At 42.8% G+C, this 25,909-nt stretch overlaps 1 protein-coding gene across 10 annotated transcripts in view; it reads left to right on the top strand.

Moving 5' to 3' along the window:
- The window catches only part of TRIP12 (thyroid hormone receptor interactor 12), a 448,602-nt gene that overhangs the window by 377,642 nt on the left and 45,051 nt on the right, over window positions 1-25,909 (top strand). For all 10 annotated transcript variants that reach the window (XM_033958326.1, XM_033958328.1, XM_033958334.1 and 7 more), the window contains exons 33-37: window positions 16,671-16,822; window positions 17,403-17,545; window positions 21,829-21,985; window positions 22,468-22,566; window positions 24,609-24,723. In XM_033958326.1, the coding sequence (XP_033814217.1) occupies window positions 16,671-16,822; window positions 17,403-17,545; window positions 21,829-21,985; window positions 22,468-22,566; window positions 24,609-24,723 (666 nt within the window). The remainder of the gene's footprint in view (window positions 1-16,670; window positions 16,823-17,402; window positions 17,546-21,828; window positions 21,986-22,467; window positions 22,567-24,608; window positions 24,724-25,909) is intronic.

The following is a 25,909-nucleotide window of genomic DNA, read 5'->3' as shown; positions in this document are numbered from 1 at the left end:
CTGCAGTGCACAAAGCTGTGGGCAGCATCCCGTGCCTCATCTGGAAGCCTTCCCTCTGACATTGCGCTGTCAGAGAGAAGGCTTCCAGTTCAGGCGCAGGACGCGCGTAGGAGCCTTTTCCCACAGCTTTGTGCACTGCAGCACTCGGGGAGCCGTCCCGAAGATGTCGCGTTGATCGCACCGTGGACCGGCGGTTGCAGAACACTGTCTTGGGCCCGATGGAGGTGCCAGCCCTGTGGACCGGCAGAAAATTTCCGTGGACCAACACTGGTCCACGGACCAGTGGTTGAAGAACACTGTTCTAGAGATCAGCCAATTGTCCAAATAGCGGAATAAGATTATCCCCATACTGATCAGCTATAGCAGCCATGCATTTTGTGACTCTTCAAAAGGCTGCCAAAATATAGAGGAAACAATATACTAAAAATGATGTTCAAGAAACCTGAACTGCAGGAAACATCTGTGGTTAAATGGATGGGTGTAAGCATCTAGCCAGTCTCTTCTCTGTAGGAAGGGTAAGATGGATCCCAATTATTTGATGTTGGAATTTTCCTTCAGAGCATTTGTTCAGTACTCTCAAAAGTCTAGGATTCATTGTAGCCCCCTTCCCCACCTATTTGGAATAGAAACCTTTATTGGTTTTACTTTATGGAACTTTATCTATGTCATTTGCTTGAAGAAAGGATTTGGGTGTCTTAAAGTAGGAGTTGGTGGTACTGCCTTAGTGAAGATGGGCTAAAGGTAGGAACTGATTAGACAGTGGAGTTTCAAGTTTTATAATATCGAGTACCCTTTTTCCAATTTGACTGCTTGGGTTGCTGGCAAGCCCCTTACAGCCTTATAAATTGGCACATTCCTGCTTTCTCTCCTCCCCTACCTCCATCCATCATCTCCCATTTTCCCACTCTCCCCCAATCCAGCATTGCCTCTTCTCTCATCTCTCCCCTCCCACCCATCTAATATTTCTTCTTAGACTCTCCTTCCTTTCTGCTGCTGCAGTGTCTCAGTCTTATGGTAAGCATGAACAATAAACACCAGGGAGTCTTAGAGCCCATTTGTTCATGAAGGCCTTGCTGTTTCTTCCTCTTCTGAATGCATCAGTATTTTAAATAAACTTTTGTACATATACCACAGACCTCAATTGCCTAGCTGGTATATGAATAATTAGATATAATCATGAGAAAAATTAGGTATACAGATTTTTTTTGTTGTTGTTTAAACTGCTGTCTAGTGAAATTTACTTTAAATAAAATACTGGATTTGTTTTATTGAATTGGACAAATGATGCCTCCTCATATAAACACTGCTCCCTGTGACCCTGGGTAAGCCACTTAATCCCCCCATTGCCCCAGGTACATTACTAGATTGTTAGCCCACTGGTACAGAATGGGAAAATGCTTGAGTACCTGAATAAATTCATGTGAACTTTTCTGAGCTCAAGAACAGTATAGAAAATTGAATGAATAAATAAATATTCATCAGTACTCCAAAAATTAATAATAGTACTATAAAAATTAATAATAGTACTATTCCAGTGGCTTATTTCTCTATAGATCCATACTTAAACACAAAGAAATTTGTTTTGTGAACCTTCATACCATTCACTTTCTCATAAAGAATAGTGCAAAAAATATTTAATTTCTCTTCATAATGTAAAAGTTCTCTCTTCAGGATAATTCGGCTTCCAGTGCAATAGGTGTGTCCATTCCACTCCAGATTTTTTCTGTATCCCTCCTACTTCATTGAGAGCTCTACTGTCACCAACAATTTTTCCCTTCTGCATGTGAGCCTAAAGGAACGTTTCTGTTCTGCTCTGCTATTTTCTTTATTTTCAATTTTTTTTTCGGTGCTTTGCTACCTGCGTGAAGAACAAGCAGAGACAGTCTTGTGGTACCTGTTATCCAGCCTGCTGAAGCATTTTTTGAGCTTGGGGCTGTTCCCAGTTAGCATTACTCACCTACTGCTTGGCTTCCATAGAAGCTCAGCAGTGTCACAGGGTGCTGGCTGCATTTTGCCTGCCCCCCCTCTCCAGACACACACACACTTTTTAGCTTTGTGCATCTATCTGTTCACAGGGCTGTGGGGGATTCAGTCAGACATTGAGTTTGACTGGCAGCTCGAAGATTCATTGTTAGAGATTCATTCTGGACGAGACAGTGATTTCTTCTCCTTTTCCTTTACCTTAGGGAGCTGAGGCAAACTGCAGCACATTGCCAGCACAGGTCACAGTGAGTCAAGCTGTTACAACCTGTGAGGTGAATCGGGAAGGGGGGGAGGTGTCTGTAAATTTCAAATTTGAACATTTCATCATGTTTGTATATGTTCCCCCACCCCTAAAATCACCATTTTTTTTCTTTTTCCGTTTTTTGGGTGCCAAAGTTCTGACACGAAAGTCTTGGAATTAGTGATCTTTTTTTTCAAGTGTCTCCTATACCTTCAAATCTTCTCATTTGGCCGCAAAACTGGTGGGGATGGAGTTGTCCTGTTCTTTTGCCCCTAGTACATGCCAGGACTGCACAAATTGTGCACAGAGGAGCATCCTTCTGCCATGCCACACAGGAGAGAGGTAGGCAGGAGCATCTGGCTCAGCTTCCCCTTTGTGCTCTTGAACCATAGAATGGGCAGCAAGCCCTTTGGTTCATGCCATTTTCTTCTGGGCCCAGAAAGAGCAGCTATTCTGTGCAGAAAGGCGCAGACGTGCATGTGCCCAAGAGACGCAAGTTGGAGTCCTCTTCTGAGGACTCAACTTTGCTTGGTTCAGCATTTCCACTAGAATTCATCAATTTGATGAAGAAATCCTTTCAGGAGAACTGTTCTGTCACAGCACAGGTTGGAAACACTCCAGGCACCACACATTGAGGCAAGATCTACCAAAATGTTCCTGCTTCTCAGGCTACTGCTGACCTTATGGATGGATGCGTATACAGATAATGATGATTCTTTCACTATTCCTTTATTGTCTCTGGATGCACCGCTCCAGTCTAGCACTTTGGAGCCCAAATTGACTCTTGATCAGTGGGATGATCCCATGGTAATGCACTTATTCAAATCCGCAGCTCTACTTGATCTCATTTCCAGTTTCTTCTACCTCCTCCTCTCTGAGTGGTGTGAAAGTTCAGTCTTTTATGTTTCCCTGGCATCCTGACATAGATGTCTTAGTCTCGGAGCTGTGGGATGTTCCAGATGGGTCTCAAGGTAGCGAGAACTATGCCTTGGCTATTTTCCATGGCTCAAGAGTGCCATCAGCAGTTTACCCCTTGAGTAAACGTGGCATGGTGCTCAACGATATGCAAGATCGTTGAGTAGAAATGATCCTCAAGAGACTTTTTGAGGTATTATCTTTGGGAGTCAAAGCGGTCCCTGCAGCATCTTTTTGTGATCCATGCTTGTCTTTCCAGGCTGCAAACTAGATTGTGAGGGCAATAAGCCCGTGCCCCAGCTCCTTTTATCAGAAGTTGATTATGTGGCAGATGCTCTCTACGACATAATCCATTTCATGAGTAAAGCATCAGCTTTCGCGATTTCTGCCCAATGGATGTTATGGATCTGGCAATGGGTTGGTGATACCACCTCCAAAGCAACTCTTAGCAGGCTCCCTTTCACAGTGCAGTTGTTGTTCGGAAAAGGTGATCCAAGTCCTGGAAGTTCTGGGTTGGATTGTAAATTACAGAAAAAGCCATTTGTCTTGTTCATCATGGCTGCCGACTATGTCTGTCTTCTAGAGTCAAGCAGACAGAAGCTTAGCACGCAGATCCTGGGCCTCCTGACCAAGCCAGCTCTGACATCGTGGGACTGTCTTCAAGTCCTAGGTCTATGGCAACTACGATAGATGTGGTTCCTTGGGTGAGGGCCTGCATTCATCCTCACACATTGGTTTCCGCAGACACTTTTTACAGAAGTCTCTGCCTGGAACTCTGGAGGCCCTGGCCAGCATGGACTGGTGGCTCTGCTCTCACTCCCTCACTAAGAACATGCCCCTCCACATAGCATCCTGGATGGTTGTCATGACTGACGCCAGTCTCCTGGGTTGGAGGAGCTCATTGCAACCGATTCAGGGGCATTGGTCGCCCACCCAGAGAAAGTGGTCAGTCAACTAGCTGGAACTCTGGAAGGCCAGGCGGGGTCCAGGTACTCTCAGGCAATGCTTTAGCAGTGGCCCATGTCAATCACTAGGGGGGCACACCAAGAATGCCCCTCTGTGTCTGGAAGCCCGCTTGCTCTTCAGTTGGGCAGAACGCCATCTGCATATGCTCTTGATGGCACAAGTAGTAGGAGTGGACAATGTCCAAGCTGACTTCCTCAGCAGACAAACTTGGATCCGGCAGAGTGGATGCTGTCAGTGGCAGCATTCCAAGCCATTGTTTGTCGCTGGGGTCAGCATGCAAACTTAATAGTGAATCAGTCGCTATTTGAAAATCGTCCAACAGCGATTGAGTCGCTATTGCTAGTGAATCTAACCCTTTGTTCAGTAGGCTTTTAGAGGTACAAAGTTTGACCAAAGCTTAGATAGTTTACAAGTACATGTGTAAATAAAAAAAATATTTATATGCACACTTAAATAATTTAGGTATGGACATTTAAATCTGCCTGCAAAGTAAATATGACTTATGCCACTAATAAAATAATTGAAACACAAAATGGGTAAACAAAAAAACAACCCTAATGAATAAGTCAAACAGTTGCCATATTTAAAATGTCCAAATACATAGTGTAAAATTTTGGGGAACAGGATCAGGTAAAGCAGATGCCAATCAGTGTTTAAGCATTAATTACTATCCTGCACAGAGTGGGAGGTGTAGCTCTGGCTGCCTGCTGTGCAGACTGAATGAACTGTATAGATCATCATGGTGACGGGACAAAAGCGTGCCGGCCAAAGCCGCGCCAACATTTCAGCCCAGACAATTGCACGCAAGACTCCAGCGCGCCGCTGTAAAAGTTAATTTTAAAGAACTCCGACAGGGGGTGTGGGAGGGAACCCCCCACTTAATATAGTTTGCGCTGCCGTTGGGGAGGGTGGGGGAGGGGGTGCAATCCCCACATTATACAGAAAACTTAACTTTTTCCTAAAAAATCAGGAAAAAGTTAAGTTCCCTCTATAATGGGGGGTTCCAACTCCCTCCCCCAGTGGCAGCGCAAACACTATTAAGTAAATGGGGGTGGTTCCCCTCTCACACACTCCCGTCGGAGCTCTTTAAAATTAACTTTTCCGGCAGCGCGCTGGAGTCTTGCGCCCAATTGTCTGGGCTCAAATGTCGGCGCGGTTTTGTCCCTAACTAAACCGGTCATTATTTACTGTATGTTATATCAAGGGGCTAAGTCTTCTCTGTAATGCAAAACTATAGTCTGAACAGTTCCGAATAGATCAAGGGACAATTTAATTGCATGTGCACTAGTAACTAGCCCTGTTTTTGTGGGTTTTAAAGGAACAAATTGGTTTAAATCCTTTAAAAACAATTAAAATTCTAAACTGGTTTAGTTTTGTCGTGGCATCAGTTATGTAGCTGCTTCTAGTGCAATTGACATATCATTTCTGAACCTTCAGGTAGCCAATCTATTCTTACGAGAATTTGTGTAGAGAGCATCATTATAATTTTTTGCTCCACCTCCCATCTCTCTGGGCTGTCCTCCAACATCCCAGTTGTGCTTCTACATGCGAGATGGTAGGAGCCATTTTCTTCATCTGTTTATTTTTCCTTTTCATTTTTTTTTCCTAGCCTTTTGTGAGGTTTTTGGTACTGCAGAGGCTTCAGTTCTGGGACATCTGAGGCTGGAGAAGGAATCAGATTCTGAGGTCAGAAGTCTGTAACCAGGGGGTAGACTGCTTGGCAATACACTCAATTGGCCGGCCTGTTTGAAAGCTCAGGGACCATTCCCTTGGGAGCAAGGCTTGCCCCAGGTTCTTTCCACAGTTGGCTTGGACGCAGGCTGAGTGGTTCCATGGTGGTTTTATTCAAGAATCAGGGCTGACTGTATTTCCTCACCCTAGCTTCATGCGTAAGGTCCGGTGGGGGTTGAGGTATCAGACTGGTTGTGGGATCTGAGAAGCAGTCTGAAGACACAGGCAGTTTAGTTTCCAGGCTTGTTTGAGGTATCAGTGCTCCAAGTAAACTAACTGCAGCTCCCAGCACTGACATTGCACAGTGAGTACAAGGCTGACGGCCTTAAAACTGATATCCGGGGGGAGGGGGAAGATTCTGAGGCAAGAGCCAGGGTCCTTTTAAGTACACTACTGGGCAGAGCTCTGGATTTCTGAACCCAGAAATATCTAAGAAAAAGGACCATTTAAATTAAATGATAAATTTAGAGAGCGTGTATGGTTGGGAAGACTGGATGTACCATTCAGGTCTTTGCTGTCATTTACTCTGTTGCTATGTAAAATAGCTAGAATTTGACTCTCAGTGTAGCTCCTACAGACCATTTGTTTTTTTTCTAAAGTCGCTGGAGATAAAAGCCTCTATCTGCCTCAAAACATCTTGATTTAGCTCAAAATCAGGTAGGATGGACCCCCTCACACCAGGATAGTTCAGATTCATGCTAGATTTGTGCTGGATGATGCCCGAGGATCATCCATGTTCCACATGGCACAAAAAGGGGGGGAGCAGGAGCCATTGATTTATTATTATTATTATTATTTTTAATTCTTTATTCAGTTTTAACTCTTGCAACAAGTGTACAATATTCAATCAGATAATTCGTACAAATCACTTGACATTCTAACAATTATTGTCAAATGCATATAAAAAAGACCCCTCCCCCACCCATCCCATTCATCAGGAATAAACCCATTAAATCACATAACATACCTTCCCATCCCCACATTAAATATAGTCCTATGTAATAAAAAGGTGTCCAAGGTGTCTAATCATTAGAATATGCAATCAATGACCCCCAAATCTTTTTGAAACTATTATAATTTCCTTGCTGTATAGCAAGCACTCCCTCCATTTTATAAATATGACAAACTGAATTCCACCAAAAGTTATAATTAAGTTTAGTATAGTCCTGCTAACTTCCAGTAATATGTTGAATGGCAACCCCCGTAATACTGAAGGAACCATTGATTGAACCTCTTTTAGTCCTCTTGGGGTTGTAAGTTCCCATATGACTCAAGTTCCAGGGAAAAAGGTCTGGTTGGAGCAGAGAAAAGGTAATAATGCAATCACGCACCTGCCACAAACCCCCAGAAATTGACATGGGATCAACCACAGGAGCCCTCATTCATTAATATGTATGAAGCCTATTTGATCAACAGCAGCCACATGAAACCCTTGGGAGTTGCAGCACTGCTGGCGCCAGGAGTCATGCTCCCTAAGAGCACAAGTCCATCCCAACAGGGCCATGTACACGAGATGGGGGTCCAGTTGGATGAAGACTGGGATGAGGAAGATTTGGTAAATATGTCTTTACTCGCCCAGTCTGGGTCTTCTTTTAGCAGGAGATTATGCATCAGAGCCAAGGGAGCTGGATCAGGTGTGGAGGCCTTGGATCTCGGAGAGGACCCAACAATGTGTGGGCTATTTAAGCTCAGCACTTTTTGAGATAATTACAGTCTCTTCAAGAATTAGAGAATCTGCAAACCTCAGCTACACAGCGCTAAGTCTGAGACCACATGCTTTCCCTCTCACCAGGACATCACTAAAATGTTAACAGACCACTGGGAAGTCGCAGGACTCCTTTGGGTGTCTAAGGCCATCTAAACTTCATCCAATGGGTGCAGCCTTTAACCAGCTATTTCATCAAAGGTGGATTTCCTGGTGGCGCAAGTGACCAAGCCTACCTCTCTCTCCTCAAGTGAAGACTGAGTTGAATTGAAATATTCTCAAGACCACAGGCTGGGTTTTATTCTCAAAAGACAATTTGAAGCCACAGCCTTGGGGTTAAAGGCAGTGACATCTTATGTCACTTATGTCACATATGCTTTCTACTCCAATTTACACGATCCATAGGCAAGCTGCTGGATGGAATCACCAATTTCTGTTGTCTGGTGTGGACTATATAACAAATGCTTTTTATGATCTGTTCAGGGTATTGAGCAAGGTTTCCGCATACTCTGTTTCCGCCCGCAGGATGCTGTGGATCAGACAATGGGCAGGAGGCTTAACCTCTAAGGAGAAGCTGAGCAAGCTACCATTTAAAGGGCAGTTGCTTTTTGGGAAGGGTCTGGACAATCTCATGGCCTGTATTGCAATCTCACTATAAGGATACTCTGTCTTCTCTTTTATTATATCTTTTGAAGATACTTTGTTCTGAACCATGCTCTTTTGAGCGACTGTCACCCTTCCCCCAGTTTCTCAAGGTTGTATCCCTTCTGAATAATCTCTAGTACCCAGCAATTGGAAGTAATCTCTACCCATGCCTCCCAATAAGCTGTTAATAACCCTCCAATTCTTGGAGGTCCAGCTTCTATCATGGCATCATAACTGTTTCTTGGGGGCAGTTGCGGGGCTGAAAGACTGGGGTTGCCTGGTCACCCCAAATCTCTGTCTAGAGCCTTGAAATGATCTCTGGACCAATGCCCCTCCCCCCCTTTATTGACAAATCGCCCGGAGCTATGAAAATTACCATCTCCCCCCCACCCCCCGGGGGGTTCTTGGCCTGCTGTTAGGAAAGAATTATTACTTTGGATCTAGCTAGGTACTTGGAACCTAGGTTGGCCACTGTTGGAAACAGGATACAGGGCTTGATGGACCTTCAGTCTGTCCCAGTATGGCAATTCTATTGACCATATGTCCCCTTCTGGACCTCTTTGTGGATTCTCCAGTAGGGAAGGCCAGAGAAAGTGATCAGAGTCAGAGCAACTGTAAAAGAGATTACTAGATTTGGCAGCCATAGAAACCATACCAGACGAAGAATCAGGCTCAGGCAGATATGCCATATACTTCATAGTGGCCAAAAGAGGTTCAGAAGACTGGTAGTTGATTCTGGACCTCAAAGCGGTCTACGCAACACTCTATATACCCCGTTTCCACTTGGAGACAGTGTGGTCAGTAATTGTGTTAGTAGCACCGGGGGAATTTCTTGCCTTATTAGACTTGACAGGCCTGTTTGCACATCCCCATATTTCCAGAGCATTACATTAGTGATTTCTATTCCGCTTGTGCCTTGCGGTTCTAAGCGGATTACATTAGAAGATGGCTGGTCATTTCCAGGCGATGACAATACAATTATTTGTATAACTTTACAAACTTTGCATACCTAACTTTACATAACTTTTCGTACATAACTTTACATAACTTTACGTGGTGTTACTTTGTGTTACTTTACATTATCCTTACCGTGCTTGCATAACTTGCATTAAGTTTACATAATTTATCTTACATAATTTATCTTACATAACTTTACAAGACTTTACGTAGAGTTGTTTTATGTTATTTTACCTTATTATTCCAGTACATTGCATAACTTACATTACATGATATTACAAGGCATAACCTTATGTTATATTACAACGCATAACCTTATGTTACATTACATAACATTACAACTCATAATCTTATGTTACCAAAAGATCGTCTGTTCCTAGGTTTTTATATCTGATTTTTCGGTATTTGGGGAAACTGAGTTTCTAGATATGATTTGGCTTTTCGCCCGTTGCTACTAGATTAGATGTTGCCTATGGGGACGAGATTGCAGTTGGTTGTGAGTTGCAGGAGGTTATGAAGGGAGAGAAGATGATGGTAGATTATAGTATTGGAATATGTTTTTTGAATAGTATGGTTTTTATATCTTTTCGAAACGCTTTGTAGTCCGTAGTTGTGGTCAGCAGCTTGGATATGATGGGGTCAATTTTCGCGGCTTGTGTAGCAAGTAGGTTGTCATATAGCTTTTTGCGTTTTGTGCCTTTGAGTGAGGGGTAGGTGAATGGGGTCTGGGTTCTCCTTACTCTAGTTGAGAAGTTTCGGGTTAGGCGGCTGTTTAGGTAGAGAGGTGCTGATCCGTTTAGTGCTTTGAATAATAGACAGTATAGTTTGAATTGAGTTCTTGCTTGTATCGGTAGCCAGTGTGAGTCGAGATAGGCATTAGTGATGTGATCGTATTTTCCTAGCGAGTAGATAAGTCTGAGTGCTGTGTTCTGTACTGTCTGTAATTGTTTGGTCATGTAAGCGGGGCAGGGTAGGTAAAGGCTGTTGCAGTAGTCTACAAGTCCTAGTACAAGTGATTGGACTAAGATCCTGTATTGTATTTTGTCAAAGAATTTTCTTATTTTTCGCAGGTTGCGCATGGTGTAGAAGGCTTTTTGGATGGTTTTGTTAGTATGAGTCTGCATTGTGCATCTCCTGTCTATCGTTACTCCCAGGATTTTGAGTGCTGGCTGTATTGGATATGTGATTGCATTTGTCATCAGATCAGTTAATGTAGGTTCTTTGTCTTTTTCTAGCAGCAGGAATTTGGTTTTATCCGTGTTCAGTTTCAGTTTGTGGTTGGTCATCCATGTTTCTACCGTTTCCAGAGTTTTTTTCAGTCGTCCTGATGAGTTGGGGTCTTGGGTATTGAAGGGGAGAAGGATAGTTATGTCGTCTGCGTAGCTGAATGAGACTATATTTAGGGAGTCTAGAGTGGTGCCCAGTGAGGATACGTAGAGGTTGAAAAGTATGGGTGATAATGGAGATCCTTGTGGTACTCCACAGGGGTTTGACCAAGGGTCAGATATGTGGTCTTTTGTCTTTACTTTATAAGTTCTAGTTTTAAGGAAGCCTTGGAACCAGTTGAGTACCAAACCTGTGATCCCTATGGCGTCTAGTATCTGGAGTAGTATGTTGTGATCCACTAGGTCGAAAGCTGCTGAAAGATCTAGTTGGATAAGTAGTATCCTGTTCCCTTTGCTGAGGTGTTGGTGGGCTATATCCATTAGAGATACAAGTAGTGTCTCTGTGCTGTGGTTTTTTCTGAATCCTGATTGTGATGGGTGTAGTATGTTGTGGTCTTCTAAGTAGTTGGTGAGGTATTGTGCTACAAGACCTTCTTGTAGTTTGATATATAATGGGATTGAAGCGATGGGTCTGTGGTTGGCTGGATTATTGTTTGGAGCTTTGGGATCTTTCGGTATGGGGTGATAATAATCTCGCCTAGTTCTGGTGGGAAGTGACCATCTGTGAACGTGGATTGTAGCCAGTTCATGAGGTTAGCTTTGAACTTGATGGATGCGGTTGTTAGCAGGTACGATGGGCAGCTGTTTAGGTCACAAGAAGTTTTACTATATTTGTTGTATAGTCGAGTCATGTCGTTCCATTGTACTTTGGGGAAGTTAGTCCAGGTTCTGTCAGCTACTATGGCTTCATCTATTGTTGGTGTTGTTGTAATCTCATCGAGGAGGGTTGATGAATTGTTGAATGTGGATCTGATATTGGTGATTTTGTGCTTGAAGTAGTCTGCTAATTGGTGGGCTGAAGGAGATTGGTTTCCTTGAGTAGCTAGGAAAGGTTTGGTGTCCGTGAGTTTTCTTACAATATTGAAGAGTATTTTTGAGTCTGGGTTTTCAGTGCCTATTAGTTTGGAGTAGTATGCTTTCCTTTTTTCCTTTAGTTTGATGTTATATTGTTTGATTTGGATTCTCCATGCTACTTTTGTTTGGTCTTGTTTCTGTTTTTTCCATATTCTTTCGAGGTGTCTGCACTGGAAATTCTTGTACTTCCATGTTCTGGAGTAATACTTCAGTTTGCAGCCTTGCCATTTGGCCTGACCATAGCTCCTCACATCTTCATCAAGGTGATGGTGGTAGTAGCAGCGCACTTTTGCAAGGAGGGGATTCAGGTGCAGAGGGTGATTCTGCTCATGTAGATCCTGGGCTGGGTGGTCAACTTTTGGAAAAGCTACCTAGAGCCAACTAGGTGTTTAGAATATGTCCCCACTAGTGCTGCATGATTCAGTGAAAAATGTTTCAATTCGATACACTTTTCCCACCCATTTGGTTTATGTTGTAATCTCTTCACACACCTCTTCCCTCTCCAACACCACACCGGTACTGTAGTGTAAACAGAATAAAAAAGACTTTTCCTCTCTCTGTTAGGTCCTAGCTCACACTCGCTGTCTAACATCATCTCTGGCAGGATACACATTTCAAATCTGACACATTGTAATCACAAAATAGGAAATAAAATTTTGTGGTCTGGTCATTTTATTATTCAAATCATGTTGGTCCCAGGCTCTGGTTTCTGCATGCCATTTGTTAACTTGCTCACCAGACTCTCCTGCCCATATGACGTTTTCTTCTTTCTCTGTACTTGCCATCCATCTTCCATCTATGTACCTTCCATTGCCATACCCAACATTTCTGTTTCTATTCCACTGTCTACCATCTTTCTCTCTCTCTGCCTTGTGCCCTGGGTCAAACTTCTCTATTCCACTCCATACAGCATCTCTTTCTTCCTGTGCAACACTTCTTTCTCTCTCCCCATACACCATCTCTCCCTGCTCTCCACCCTATGTCCAACATTTCTCCCTTTCTTCTCCATGATTGTCTCCCTCCCTTCTACCATATGCAGGATTTCTACCTCTTCCCCTTTCTACCTCTGTTGCATCTCTTCCTTCCTCTTCTCCATCCCATGTCCAACAATTATTTCTCTTCTCTCCCAATCCCCCTGTGCAGCAGCTTCCATCCCCATGTGCAGTAGCCTTTCATCCCTCCTATCCCCCTGTTTCATCCCTCCTATCCCCCTGACATACTGACAGGAATCCTAAAGCAGTGTTGGCAGAGGCAGCACTTTGAGCAAGATGCTTGCGGCCTGCCCCACCAGAGCTTCCCTCTGCTGTGTCATCAGTGATGCGACAGAGGGAAGGCCCTGGTGGGGCAGGCCATGAGCAGCCTGTTCAGAGCGCTGCTTCTACTGGCTGGCCCCAGCCATTGCTACTGCTTTAGGAGTCTGGAGGCATGTCAGGACTCACTGAATTGGTGAGTCCGATTTGTTTAGAAAACAAATCAATGTGAATCGGGCAGCACTAGTTAGCATCCTGTTCAACACATTGGAGAACATGGTCTTTGTGCTGGAAACCTGCAGAGAGAAATTGTTTATACCCATTTTATTTAGTTATAAATATTCTAAAAAAGTTCTTTAATTAGTTAAATTTACTATATATTTTCTTTAGTCTGTAAAGCTTTTTCTTCTGTCTGTAAAGCTTTACAGACTAAAGAAAATATATAGTAAATTTAACTAATTAAAGAACTTTTTTAGAATATTTATAACTAAATAAAATGGATATAAACAATTTGTTAGAATAAGGATATACAGGCGTGTGGCCGATGATTGGAGCAAGGAGCATAGTAACTACGCCGATAAATCCAGTCAGTGTATACGACTGTGCATAGGCTCCATTACTGAGCCCTTGTCCTGTATGCAAATAGATATAGATCTAGAGAGGTACTGCACTCTTTCATAAAAGTGGGAATTAGTTTATATAGTGTGAGGTTTATTTTATAGCCTCTTCACCCCCTTTGCCTTCTCCCAACCACACTGGCACAAAATAAACAAAAAAGACTTCCTCTCTCTGTTAAATCCTAGCTCACGTTTGCGGTCTAACACCAGCTCTGGCAATACACATTTCAAATCTGACATATTGTAATCACAAAATGGAAAATAAAATTAGTTTTTCTACCTTTTGTTGTCTGGTCATTATTTAAATCTTGTTGGTCCCAGGCTCTGGTTGTCTTCTGATAACTTGCTTGCCAGGGTCTCCTTCTTTCCTCTTTCTCCGTGCTAACCATCCATCTGCCATCTCTGAACTCCCCTTCCGTTTCCCTTCCCTCCCCCGGAGGTCTGGCATCTTTCTTTTTTTTTCGGCTCCATCCACAGATCCACCTTTTCTTAACTACCCTTTCATCCAGCATATCTCCCTCCTTCCCCACCACCCCAGGTTCCACCATCTTTCCCTTTCTTTTCCCAACTACCCTTTTATCCAGTATCTCTATCCCCCTCCACACCATCCCTTGTGTCCAACTTCTCTCCCTTTCTGTTCTTTCCTTCCCTAAATCCCATTGTCCATTATCTCTTTCCCTCTCCTCTATTTTTAGACCCATTATTTCTTCCCCCCCAAAGTCTGGCATATGCACATCTCTTTGAATCCCCCTTCCCTTCCTCCTTCCATGTACTTCTACACCAGGGCCCCCCTCCCCTGAAGGTCTGTCCCCCATCCCTGAAGGCCTGTCCCCCCCCCCTTGAAGGCCTGTCCCTAACTTGAAGGCCTATGCCACCATCCCTGGCCTGTCTGTCCCCCTTGAAGGCTTGTCCCCCTTTGAAGGCTTGTACTCCCCCTTAAAGGCCTGTCCCCCTGAAGGCCTATGCCACCATCCCTGGCCCTGTCCCTCCTTTAAAGGTCTGTCTCCCCCTTGAAGGCTTGTCCCCCCTTAAAGGCCTGTCCCCCACCTTGAAGACCTGTTCCCCCCCCCCTTGAAGGCCTGAACCCCCCCAAGGCCTGTCCCAACCTCCACTCTGAAGGACTGCACACCCTCCCCCCGAGAAGGCCTCCGTGTTCCCCCTGGCCTCCTCGCACCGTTTACCTTCTAGTTGCAGCCTGCACAGAAGATCGCGGTTATAGCGTCTTTGCAAACTGCTTTTAGCTGTTTCCTCTGCTGCGGTCCCGCCCCTCCTCTGAATTCAGAGACAGGATTGCGGTGGAGGAAACAGCTAAACGCAGTTTGCAAAGACGCTATAACCGCGATCTTCTGTGCAGGCTGCAACTAGAAGGTAAACGGTGCGGGGAGGCCAGGGGGGAAGCGGGACGCCAGGGTGGGAAACCGGACGCCGGGGGGGGGGGGGAAGCCGGACAGCAGCACAGCAGCACTTCCTGACTGACCCTCCCTCGCTCTCTAAAGCAGGTGCGGCTGCAGCTGGCCAGCAGGGCAGTGCTGCCACTCCTGCTTTAGGGGGCAAGGGGGGAGGGTCCAAATCAGGAAGCCGATTTTTTTTTTTTTAAATCGATTCACCCGAAGTGAATCGGTGAACCGATTCGAATCGTGAACAGGCAGCACTAGTGCGTACCAGATCTGGAAGCACTTCCAGGCCTTCACATAGACTGCTAAGGTTGACTGTTTCTTGGATCTTAAGAGGATGACAATCACCATGTCTGAGTAGGCTTTGCGCTTGAAGGCTGCACACTCAAGTTTCATGCTGTAAAACCAAAGCGTTCTGGATCCTCTAGGGCAGTCGGTCCCAGGGTGAGCAATCTCTGAAGATTCGGAAGTCTGATGTCTCTGTCCTTCTTTTGATGGATAAGATCTGCATACCATGGCCATTTTGGCCAGTCTAGTGCGACAAGAACTACCAGCCCTGGATGTGACATTATTCTTCTTAGGACCCTACCTATCATGGGCCATGGAGGGAACACATATAGGTGTTCTGCCGTTGGCTACGGCTGAACCAGGGCATCCAAGCCTTTGCTTCCTGGCTTGTATCTTCAACTGAAGAATCAAGCCACCTTCCTGTTGGTTGCTGACGCCATCAAATCGAATGTCTGGTGACTCCACTGGCTCATAATGCAGTTGACTGCCTCGTAGGACAATTCCCATTGTCTGGGGTCCAGAATCTTCCAAATGAGAAAATCTGCTTTCATATTGTCCCCTCTTGCTACACATGCTGCTGAGAGCACCTTGAGGCAGGCCTTTGCCCACCAAAACATTTGAGCTTTCAGGTAAAAAGAGGCACTCTTGCTGATTGACATAGGCCATCGCCATTGCATTGTCTAAGAAAACTCACACTGCTTTACCCTGTAGCGCACTTCTGAACATCTGCAGTACCAGACAGATAGCTATTAGCTCCAACCATTTAATTGATCACTTTCTCTGGAAGGGGGACCAGATGGATTCATATGGTCATTTCTTACATCTATATCAGAAGAGGGAAGTGTCCGTCCATCTCCTTGAAGCTGCATTCGACTAGAAGTGTGGCTTTTTGTGGGCAGAATCTAAAGTGGTGTCACCTGAACAGATTTGCAGATTCACAAAGTTTTACAGGGTGGATGTAGCAACATAATTGGATTCCACATTAGGATCATCCATAATTTCAGGAGGCTTATCTGACCCACCCTAGATTCCAGGACTGCTTTGCTATGTCCCAAAGGTTCATGAATGATTTGCCTGTTGCATTAGAAGGAAAGATTAGGTTCTTACCTTGATAATCTTTCTAGTAGACAGGCACATTATTCGTGAAGCCTGCCCTGTCAGATTTTCTTTAGCCTGCTTTCTGCCTCAGACATGCTGGGACGACCAGATATCTTGTGTCTTCGCTTTACCAGTAAGGACATGGATAGGGAATGTCACTGCTGCTTCAATGAATCCAGGGAGCACTCCTCCAAAATGGTTAGGACAGGTTGCATTTTGGTAGATGACTTGTTTGTTTTCACCTGGTTATGTGTTATAATGGGTTCATTTTCTTTTCCAGTTTCAATTATATATTTTTGTGATACGAGCAAAACAGACATGTCTCGCAAGGAGTATCCCTGAACCCCTCCCTCTTATGTTTCCTCTCTAGGGCTAACCATTTGCTTTGTTACGAACTGGGGAGTTGGAGGACAACCCAGAGAGATGGGAGGCAGAGCAAAAATTTATAATGAGGCTCTCTAAACAGATTCTCGTGATAATAGATTGGCTAATCGAAGGTTCAGGAATGATATGCCTGTCTACTAGAAAGAAGATTTTCAAGGTAAGTACCTAATCTTCCCTTTTTTTTTTCTCTTCTCAGATGGTATATGCCCTTCAGTAACAAATCCTCTAGATGTTTACCTCATATCCATCCCACCGGAAAATATAACATTTGAAGATCCTTCGCTAGATGTGGTCCTCCTTTTGAGAGTTTTACATGCTATAAGCCGATATTGGTATTATCTGTATGATGTGAGTAACCTGTGTTACATTAGCATGTTTTTTCGTCTGTGTAAATTGCTAAATAAGGTCTCCCCTTTAGAAATGAAATGCAGTGAATAAGTATCAAGAGTTTTGTTTTTCTTTAGGGTTAGCTATTCACTACTTTACTTAATGCCTTGATATATTTCACTAAAATTCTAGTGAAATGCTTTTGGTAATTTGTGGCTTTTCTATTCTGCAGTTTTGGTTTGATTTTTTTGTGGTTCGTCACCCCTTTGTTTTTTGCTTGGAATGCTTTTGAACCAACTGTTAACATTTTAACTGAATAGAGGGTGCCTCCTAATCCATATCATTCTACAGTGCTCTTAAGCATATCACAATCAAAGAATGCCAGTGGTAGTTTGTCCAGTTTTTGCTTTATTCATGTAGTACTGTAACCAGTGGTAAAAACTGTATGCTTAGTAATGAAACAATTGTAATTCTTAGTTAGAAATGTTCAGTTAATATTTCTTATTAGTGAAGAGATTTTTTTTTCATAATTTTTATTAACAGTTTCAAAGAAGACAAGTTTGAGCTCTGTGTAAAATTAAACTATTATTCAATCTTCTAGAATGCAGTCTGCCAGAAGATTATTCCAACCAGTGAATTTATTAACAGTAAACTAACAGCAAAAGCCAACAGGCAGCTTCAGGATCCATTGGTCATTATGACTGGCAACATACCAACATGGCTGACAGAGCTTGGAAAAACTTGGTGAGAAATGCCATACTAACATCATCATAATGTTTGTACTCAACTATACTTGATGTCATGGTTTCAAAATTCACAACCAAAAAAAGCAGTAGAAAGTCAATAGGTTCTTAAAGGAGTCTAGTCTGCTTACGTAAGCACTTGTGAGACGAGAATAGGTAATTAATAAATAAATGAATATGTAAATCGGAGTGTCCTCATTTTGAGAGGTCAGCGAAGGGAGAAGATTCTCTAGCGCTTTACACAGCAAGGCAAAGATTAAACAACATTTGCCCACACACCATCACTGGACACCTCACATGTGCTCAAAGTAATTAATCGTGTTGAAACTTAAGCAGTGAAATAAACAAATTCATCAATCACACAAATGCATAAGTAAAACAGGGTGTCCTACTAAAAGAGCCCCCCAGCCAACTCCTAAAAGTAAACTCAGATTTAGCTTGAAAGTTTGTCTGTTAGTCTGTAATCAAAAGAGGAGGGCAGCATTCCTATACAACCGCATAACCAGGTTCAACCAAGCCCGGTTTCGGAGACACAATGTCCCTTCATCAGGAACCCGTTGCCAATCAGGGAGGAGAAGAATCAAAAACGTTGCCACATCAGGCAAATAGTTGAAAGGCAGAGCTAGTTGAGAGGAAGGCGGAACTAACAGAGAAGAGCGCAAAAAGCACTTTAAAACCAAAAAGGAATGACATCAGTAGAGCAAAACAGCCAACCAGGATCAAAAGCAGATTAGGCCAATTAGAAGAGAGCCTACACCAGGGGTGCCCACACTTTTTGGGCTTGCGAGCTACTTTTAAAATGACCAAGTCAGAATGATCTACCAACAATAAAATTAAAAAAAAAACACAAAGCACACTGTATGCTGAGAAAATGTTAATTATCATTCCTATTCCGGGGTTTTTTCAAAGAAGTCAAGGCAAATTTGGTCTTGGAGAATGAGATGTACAATGTCAGCGTCTATGAAACAAACTTGGTTTTTTTTGTTACATAGAGCTTTTTGGACCCCAGTTAGATTGCAAAAGTTAAATAGTTCTTTGTCTAATAGATGCTGGCATTGTAATCTGGATATAGGGACTTTAGATCATCTTTTGTTTTATTGTCCCCATATCTTGGCCTTTTGGAACTCAATCTGGGATCAAGTAAATTGTTTATTGGAAAATCACGTAGCATTAACTTATGATACTGTACTTTTTGGTATGTCTATGAGAAAAAAGAGTCAGATATCAATGTGTAATAACAAACTTTTATTGATTTTGACCGGAGTAGCCATTCAACATATTACTAATAACTGGAAAGACCATAGTAGGATCAATTTTAAATTTTGGTGGAATTCAGTTTGCCACATATACAGAATGGAAAGATCAATAGCGGTGCAAAATGGAAATTATAAAAACTTCATTAAAATTTGGGAACCATTAACGTCCTTTTGTCATGATTGATGCCATTTTCCTAATATTTCTATATTTAATATGTAAGATAAGGGTGGGGTGGGGGGAGGGTTTCTATTACATGTAAAATAAAAATTACTAAAAGGATTTCAGGATGGGAGAGGGAGGGTTATATTTACAACTATAAGTTATAATGATAAGATGTACAAGTGGTTAAATCTATGTTATTGTGTTGCAATTTTTGTACACTTGATGAAAGTTTTAAAATGAATAAAGAATTATAAAAAAAAAAAAAGAGGTCAAGGCAGATGACTCTATGCACTGTCATCTCAGTAACAACCATACAAAAATAGACAAATATACCCCCCTCCCTTTTTACTAAACCACAATAGCAGTTTTTAGTGCAGGGAGCTGCGCTGAATGCCCAGCGCTGCTCTCAACGCTCATAGGCTCCCTGCACTAAAACCGCTATTGTGGTTTAGTAAAAGGGGGGCCATAGTGCAAAATGTAGACAGATATAAATTCAGACACATTTTGATCACTAAATTGAAAATAAAATTATTTTTCCTACTTTTGTTGTCTGGTGATTTCATGAGTCTCTGATTGCACTTTCTTCTTCTAACTGTGCATCCAATCTTTCTTCCCTTCTTTCAGCCTGTATGCTTCCTCTACTCCAGACCTCATTCCCTCCCCCAACTTTTTCTTCCTCTCTCCCTGCCCTTTCTTTCTCCCTGCCTCCCTTTCTTTTTTTCTGTTTCCCTTCTTTCGCCCTTCCCTCTACTAAGCCACTGCTACCACCATCAGGGAACAGGCCCCCAATCTGCCGCCACCATCGGATTACAGGCTCCAAAGCCGCCGCCGCCCCCCCCCCCCCCCCCAAGCTCTCCCTGCTTCCCTGCGTCGGGCCGACCAGCCTTCCTCTCCCTGACATCAATTCTGCCGTTGGAGAGGAAGTTCCGGCCCAGCCAGGCAGCGATTGGCTGGCCCAAACTTCCTCTCTGATGGCAGAATTGACGTCAGGGAGAGGAAGGCTGATCGGCCGGTAGATCGCCAAGGCAAAGTGAGTCTATCACGGAGCCCGGGATGGGCTCCGCGATCAACTCACTTTGCCTTGGTGATCTACCGGTCGATCACGATCGACCTTTTGGGCACCCCTGGCCTAGACAATAGTATGCCACTCAATGCTCTCATTAAGGCCAAATGGTTGGACAGTATTAAGTTGAAAGATCCAGAATTGTTCCCGTAACTGAATACAGGCGGTCTTATCTCCTTTAAAATCCCACGGTATCTGTTCCAAGATGAACCACTAGAGATCATAAAAATCATGGCCCTTCTCCAAGCAATGGGGAACCATGGGAGCAGATAAGGTAGCGGTTTGAAGTCTACTTTTATGTTCCAACAGTCTTATCTTGATCTTTCTGCTGGTGCGTCCTACATATAACAGTTTGCAAGGGCACATAATTATGTAAATTACCCACTGTGAGAGGCAAGTAGTTGATGTCTTAGTTTATATTCACGATGGGTTTGAGGATGGTACCAGCTAGAAATAGAAAGAGAGTTACGGCACATGTTACAGTGACCACATGCACTGTGTCGCCTTTGTGTGCAACTGTTATTAGAAGTCTGATTAAGGAGATTGCCTAGATTCTTAGGATGGGAGAAGGCTATGCATGGGGGTCCTTAAAAATAGGATGAAAGTCCAGGATGTGCCAATGCTTATTAACAATCTTAGCTACCTCTTGAGCATCATCCTCAAACCCATTGTGAATATAAACTAAGACATCAAACTACTTGCCTCTCACAGTGGGTAATTTACATAATTATGTGCCCTTGCAAATTGTTATATGTGGGACGCACCAGCAGAAAGATCAAGATAAGACTGTCGGAACATAAAAGTAGATTTCATACCGCTACCTTATCTGCTCTCATGGTTCCCCATTGCTTGGAGAGGGGCCATGATTTTTATGATCTCTCGTGGTTCATCTTGGAACAGATACCGTGGGATTTTAAAGGAGATAAGACCGCCTGTATTCAGTTATGGGAACATTTCTGGATCTTTCAGCTTAATACTATCCAACCATTTGGCCTTAATGAGAGCATTGAGTGGAATACTATAGTATAGGCTCTCTTCTGATTGGCCTAATCTGCTTTTGATCCTGGTTGGCTGTTTTTGCTCTACTGACATCATTCCTTTTTAGTTTTAAAGCGCTTTTGGGGCTCTTCTCTGTTAGCTCCGCCCTCCTCTTAGCTATCTCTTCCTTTCAACTGTTTGCCTGATGTAGCAACGTTTTTGATTCTTCTCCTCCCTGACTGGCAACGGGTTCCTAATGAAGGGACTTTGTGTCTCTGAAACCGGGCTTGGTTGAATCTGGTTATGCGGTTGTGCAGGAATGCTGCACTCCTCTTTTGATTACAGACCAGCGGATGAACTTTCAAGCTAAGTCTGAGTTTACTTTTAGGAGTTGGCTGGGGGGCTCTTTTAGTAGGACACCCTGCTTTACTTATGCACTTGTGTGATTGATGAATTTGTTTATTTCACTGTTTAAGTTTCAATACGATTACTTTGAGGTGTCCAGTAATGGTGTGCGGGCAGAGGTTTTTTAATCTTTGCCTTGCTGTGTAAAGCGCTGGAGAATCTTCTTCCTTCGCTGACATCTCAAAATGAGGACACCCCATTTTACATATTAGTTTATTAATTACCTAATGTCTTCTCACAAGTGCTTACTTATGCAGACTAGCCCCCTTTAAGAACCTATTGACTTCTACTGCTTTTTTTGGTTGTGTCTTTTGAAGTATCTACAGCAATTATATTTTTGGAGAGCGTGTACTGAGATGGTTTCAAAATTCAGCATACATTATCATTTAAAATGTTTTGATTGCAAATTTATTTTGCAGCCCCTTTTTCTTTCCATTTGATACCCGGCAAATGTTGTTTTATGTGACTGCGTTTGATCGAGATCGAGCCATGCAGAGATTACTTGACACCAACCCAGAAATCAATCAATCTGACTCTCAGGACAGCAGAGTTGCACCACGGTTGGATAGGAAAAAAGTAAGACTTGGTTTTGGCTTAAGTGATAAGCAATGTGTGAAATATATATCAATTCTTCTGTCTATAGTCAAATTGTCTTGCAGCACTCTTTACTTTAATTCTTAAATATGCTTTCTCTTACGTTCAGCAACTAAAGTGAAATACAGATAGCTATGTTCTATGTTCTGCATTTAATGAAACTAGCATCTCCAGTAATTTTTTTAATAATTGTATTTTACAGATGAGTACTCCTACCAGTAGTTAGGGATTGTGTGTTTCAGGTTTTATTATTGTGGCTAGCTTATGTGCCCATTAGAGGCTCCTTGACCAGAACTCACTGTGCTACTAGTAGCTGTGTTTTCAGGATTTTCAGATGAAAATCTGGGTAATCCCAATTTGCTATGTCTGAATTCGTTTTGAAAACCAGTATTTTAACGGTAAAAAAATGATTTGTCCAGTACAGTATTTCAGCAATTAATCCTTTACATCTTTTTTTAATCTAGCGCACTGTGAACAGAGATGAATTGCTGAAGCAGGCTGAATCTGTGATGCAGGATCTTGGCAGTTCACGAGCCATGTTAGAGATCCAGTATGAAAATGAAGTAAGTTATTGGTTTATGTGCAGCAAAATTAGACATCTAAAAGATTGCTGAAAGTATGTTATATACATGGCTATATGTAAGAGAGCGAGCAAGCACGGTTTAGATAGATTTGTGTGCATTCCTGTAGATTTGTGTCAGATCTAGACTGAAGTGTTTAATCAAGCATTTATAACTTTGGTGCATGCGGTCTTTTTTGTTTGTGTGGTTTTTTTCAGGTTTTTCAGCTGTATAATTAGCAGGTTTATAAGCATTTAAAAAATTGTTTTAATGCTCCATACAGCTAATTTTCGTTAAGACTCTTTAAGTTCTCTTTTACCTTTCTCATTCTCCCATGTTTCTGTAAGGTTTGTCAGACACCAGCAGCATGACAGGCTGCTTTCAGCCAACTCGTGGGTCCTCATTCTGCCACATGTGCTAATCAGTGTGTGGCGATATAGCTGTGCAGATTACTGCAGACATGCCCCCTATATGACAAAAATTTGTGCAAAATTTTGTGAATATGTTCATATTTGTGCAAGAGTAGTGTTAAAATTGGATGTATGGAAATTTGGCAATCTGCAGCTTTGCAGTAGTGTGCATTAGTTTTGCCCATTTTCCAATTCATTGATTCACTTCGGGTGAATCGATTTGAATCGATTTGTTTTTTAAAAATTGGCCTCGCCAATTCAGTGACCAACCCTCCTCCCGGGACAAAATGTTTGTTGAGTGTTTACGTCTGCTAACCCAGGGTTTCTCACTGCTCGTTGGGGGTATGTGAGTTGTCTGCCACTTCTCATCACCCCCCACCGGTGCTGCTCATCGCCCGGCACCATTGCTCCCCACCCGCTCGCCGCCACAAGTTCAGGAAGATAAAGGAAGGGCCAGCGTGCAGCAATTGTACCCCACTGGCCCACAAGCTCTCCCCTGATGTCAGTTCTGATGTCGGAGAGAAGGTCCGGGCACCAATCGCTGCATGGCTGACCCAGACTTTCTTTCCGACGTCAGAATTGATGGGGGTTTGTGGGCCGGCGGCGTGCAATCACTGCACGCTGGCCCTTACCTTCCTGGAGTTGCGGCGAGCTGTGGACCGGGGGGGAGAGGAGGAGGAATCAACGTGAGGAAGGCAGGCTTCAGCGCGGCATGAAGGGAAGGGACACTAACTTACAGAGGAAGGAAGGAGAGAGGGAGGAAGGAAGGAGAGAGGGAGGAAGGAAGGGGGCACTAACTTACATAGGAAGGAAGGAGGGTGAAAGGAAAGGGGCACTAACTTACATAGGAAGGAGGAAGGGGCACTAACTTACATAGGAAGGAGGGAGGGAAGGGGACACTAACTTACATAGGAAAGAGGGAGGAAGGGGCACTAGCATAGGAAGGAGGGAAGGGGGCACTAACTTGCATAGGAAGGCAGGAGGGAGGGAAGAAGCGAGCACTAACTTACATAGGAGGGAGGGAGGGGGCACTAACTTAACTTACAAAGGAGGGAAGGAAGGAGGGAGGGGGCACTAACTTACATAGGAAGGAGGGAGGGAGAGAGGAAGGGGGCACTAACTTGGGACATAGAAAGGAAGGAGGGAGGGATTAGAAAGAGACAATTGTTGGGCCTGAGTGAAGAAAGAAAAAAATATTGGATGCACAGTCAGAAGGACTCATGAAATCACCAGACAACAAAGGTAGGAAAAATGATTTTATTTTCTGTTTTGTGATTACAATATGTCAGATTTGAAATGTGTATCCTGCCAGAGCTGTTTTAGACTGCGAATGTGAGCTAGGATTTAAGAGAGTGGAAAAGTCTTTTTTGTTTGTTTATTTTGTTTACACCACAGCGCCAGTGTGGGTAGGAGAGGGCAAAGGCGTTGAAGAGGCTATAAAATAAACCCACCAGGATGTTTGAAAAAAAACACCCAATTGGGCAGGAAAATCAAATAAAAAAATTGATTTGAATCTAAAATTTTTTCCTGAATCGGGCAGCTCTAGTGTGCATTGTATACATACAGGGAGTTTTGTCCTGTGAAAGTGAGTGCCAATAAAAGATGAATGATAATGATTTGTATTTCTGTCTGAAGGTTGGAACAGGTCTGGGACCCACACTGGAGTTTTATGCACTTGTATCTCAGGAACTACAAAGAGCTGATTTGGGTCTCTGGAGAGGAGAGGAAATTATGCTTTCCAATCCAAAAGGTAATTTGAATATTTTTATTTCACATTATATTTTTTCTTTTATGGGAGATTATATTTTACGTATTGGGGGGTGGGGGGTGGTATTTTTTCCATTGAGAGTTTGTTTTTATTTCTTTAGGTAGGGCGGGAGGGAGGGGATTAATATTTTTATTTTAGATGATTTGGAAAGATGTTCAAGTGTTGTATTGAAATTATAATGATTATATTTCTGTACACTTATTGTATGTTTGAAAATGATTCATGAATTTTAATTTCAGTAGGGTGGGGGGTGGGGATATATACTTTTGTTCTTGATGATATGATTAAGATTTTCAAGTGTTACATTGAAATTTAATGGATATATTATTGCACACTTGTTTATGATTTAAAATGAATAAAGAATTAAAAAAATATATATATTTTTTTTCTTTCCCAAACTTCATGCTTTCCTGTTTACAAATTACACGTTTGCCTAAAATGTCTTTTTGATTTTTTAAAGATTGGCATGCTATTACCTAGTATATTTTCAGTTCACAATGTTGTTGGTGTGTGTTTGTATATTTATTTGTATTTCTATTAGTTTAAAATAATGATAGCTATACCTTCACCTTAAGTAAGTTCTCTTATTAGATACCTTGCTAAGGCACTGTAATCAGAAAAGTGGTCTAACATACATCTTACATAGAGAATGACACAGGACAAATTTCTCCCCATCCCTGCGGTAACTCATTTTCCCATCCTGTCCTGGCGAGTTCTTTTCCTGTCCCTGCCCTATTCCTGCAAGCTCCATTGTCATCTGCACAAGCCTCAAACACTTTAAAATCATAAGTGTTCGAGGTTTGTGCAGTTAAGGCAGATCTTAAAGGAACAGCGGCAAAACTCACGGGGATGGGACGGGAAAATTGAGTACCTGTGGGGACAGGAAAAAATATGTCCCCGTATCATTCTCTAATCTTATACTTTTTGATCTGTACATGTCAGTATCTCTACTCATAAACCACTTCTATGTCCAGATTCTGTATTTTAAGAGAGTTTTTGAATCCAAATAGCTTCTAGATTTTCTTGAATCCTGAACATAAGAATTGCCAGTTTGGGACAGACCAAAGGTCCATCAAGCTCAATATCCTGCTTCCAACAGTGGCCAACCCAGGTGTCAAGTACCTAGCTAGATCCCAAGTAGTAAACAGTTTTTATGCTGCCTATCCTA

Source organism: Geotrypetes seraphini, chromosome 9 (genome assembly GCF_902459505.1).
Source record: "Geotrypetes seraphini chromosome 9, aGeoSer1.1, whole genome shotgun sequence".
Classification (NCBI taxonomy): Eukaryota; Metazoa; Chordata; class Amphibia; order Gymnophiona; family Dermophiidae; genus Geotrypetes; species Geotrypetes seraphini.
This window is presented reverse-complemented; position numbering and strand designations above follow the sequence as displayed.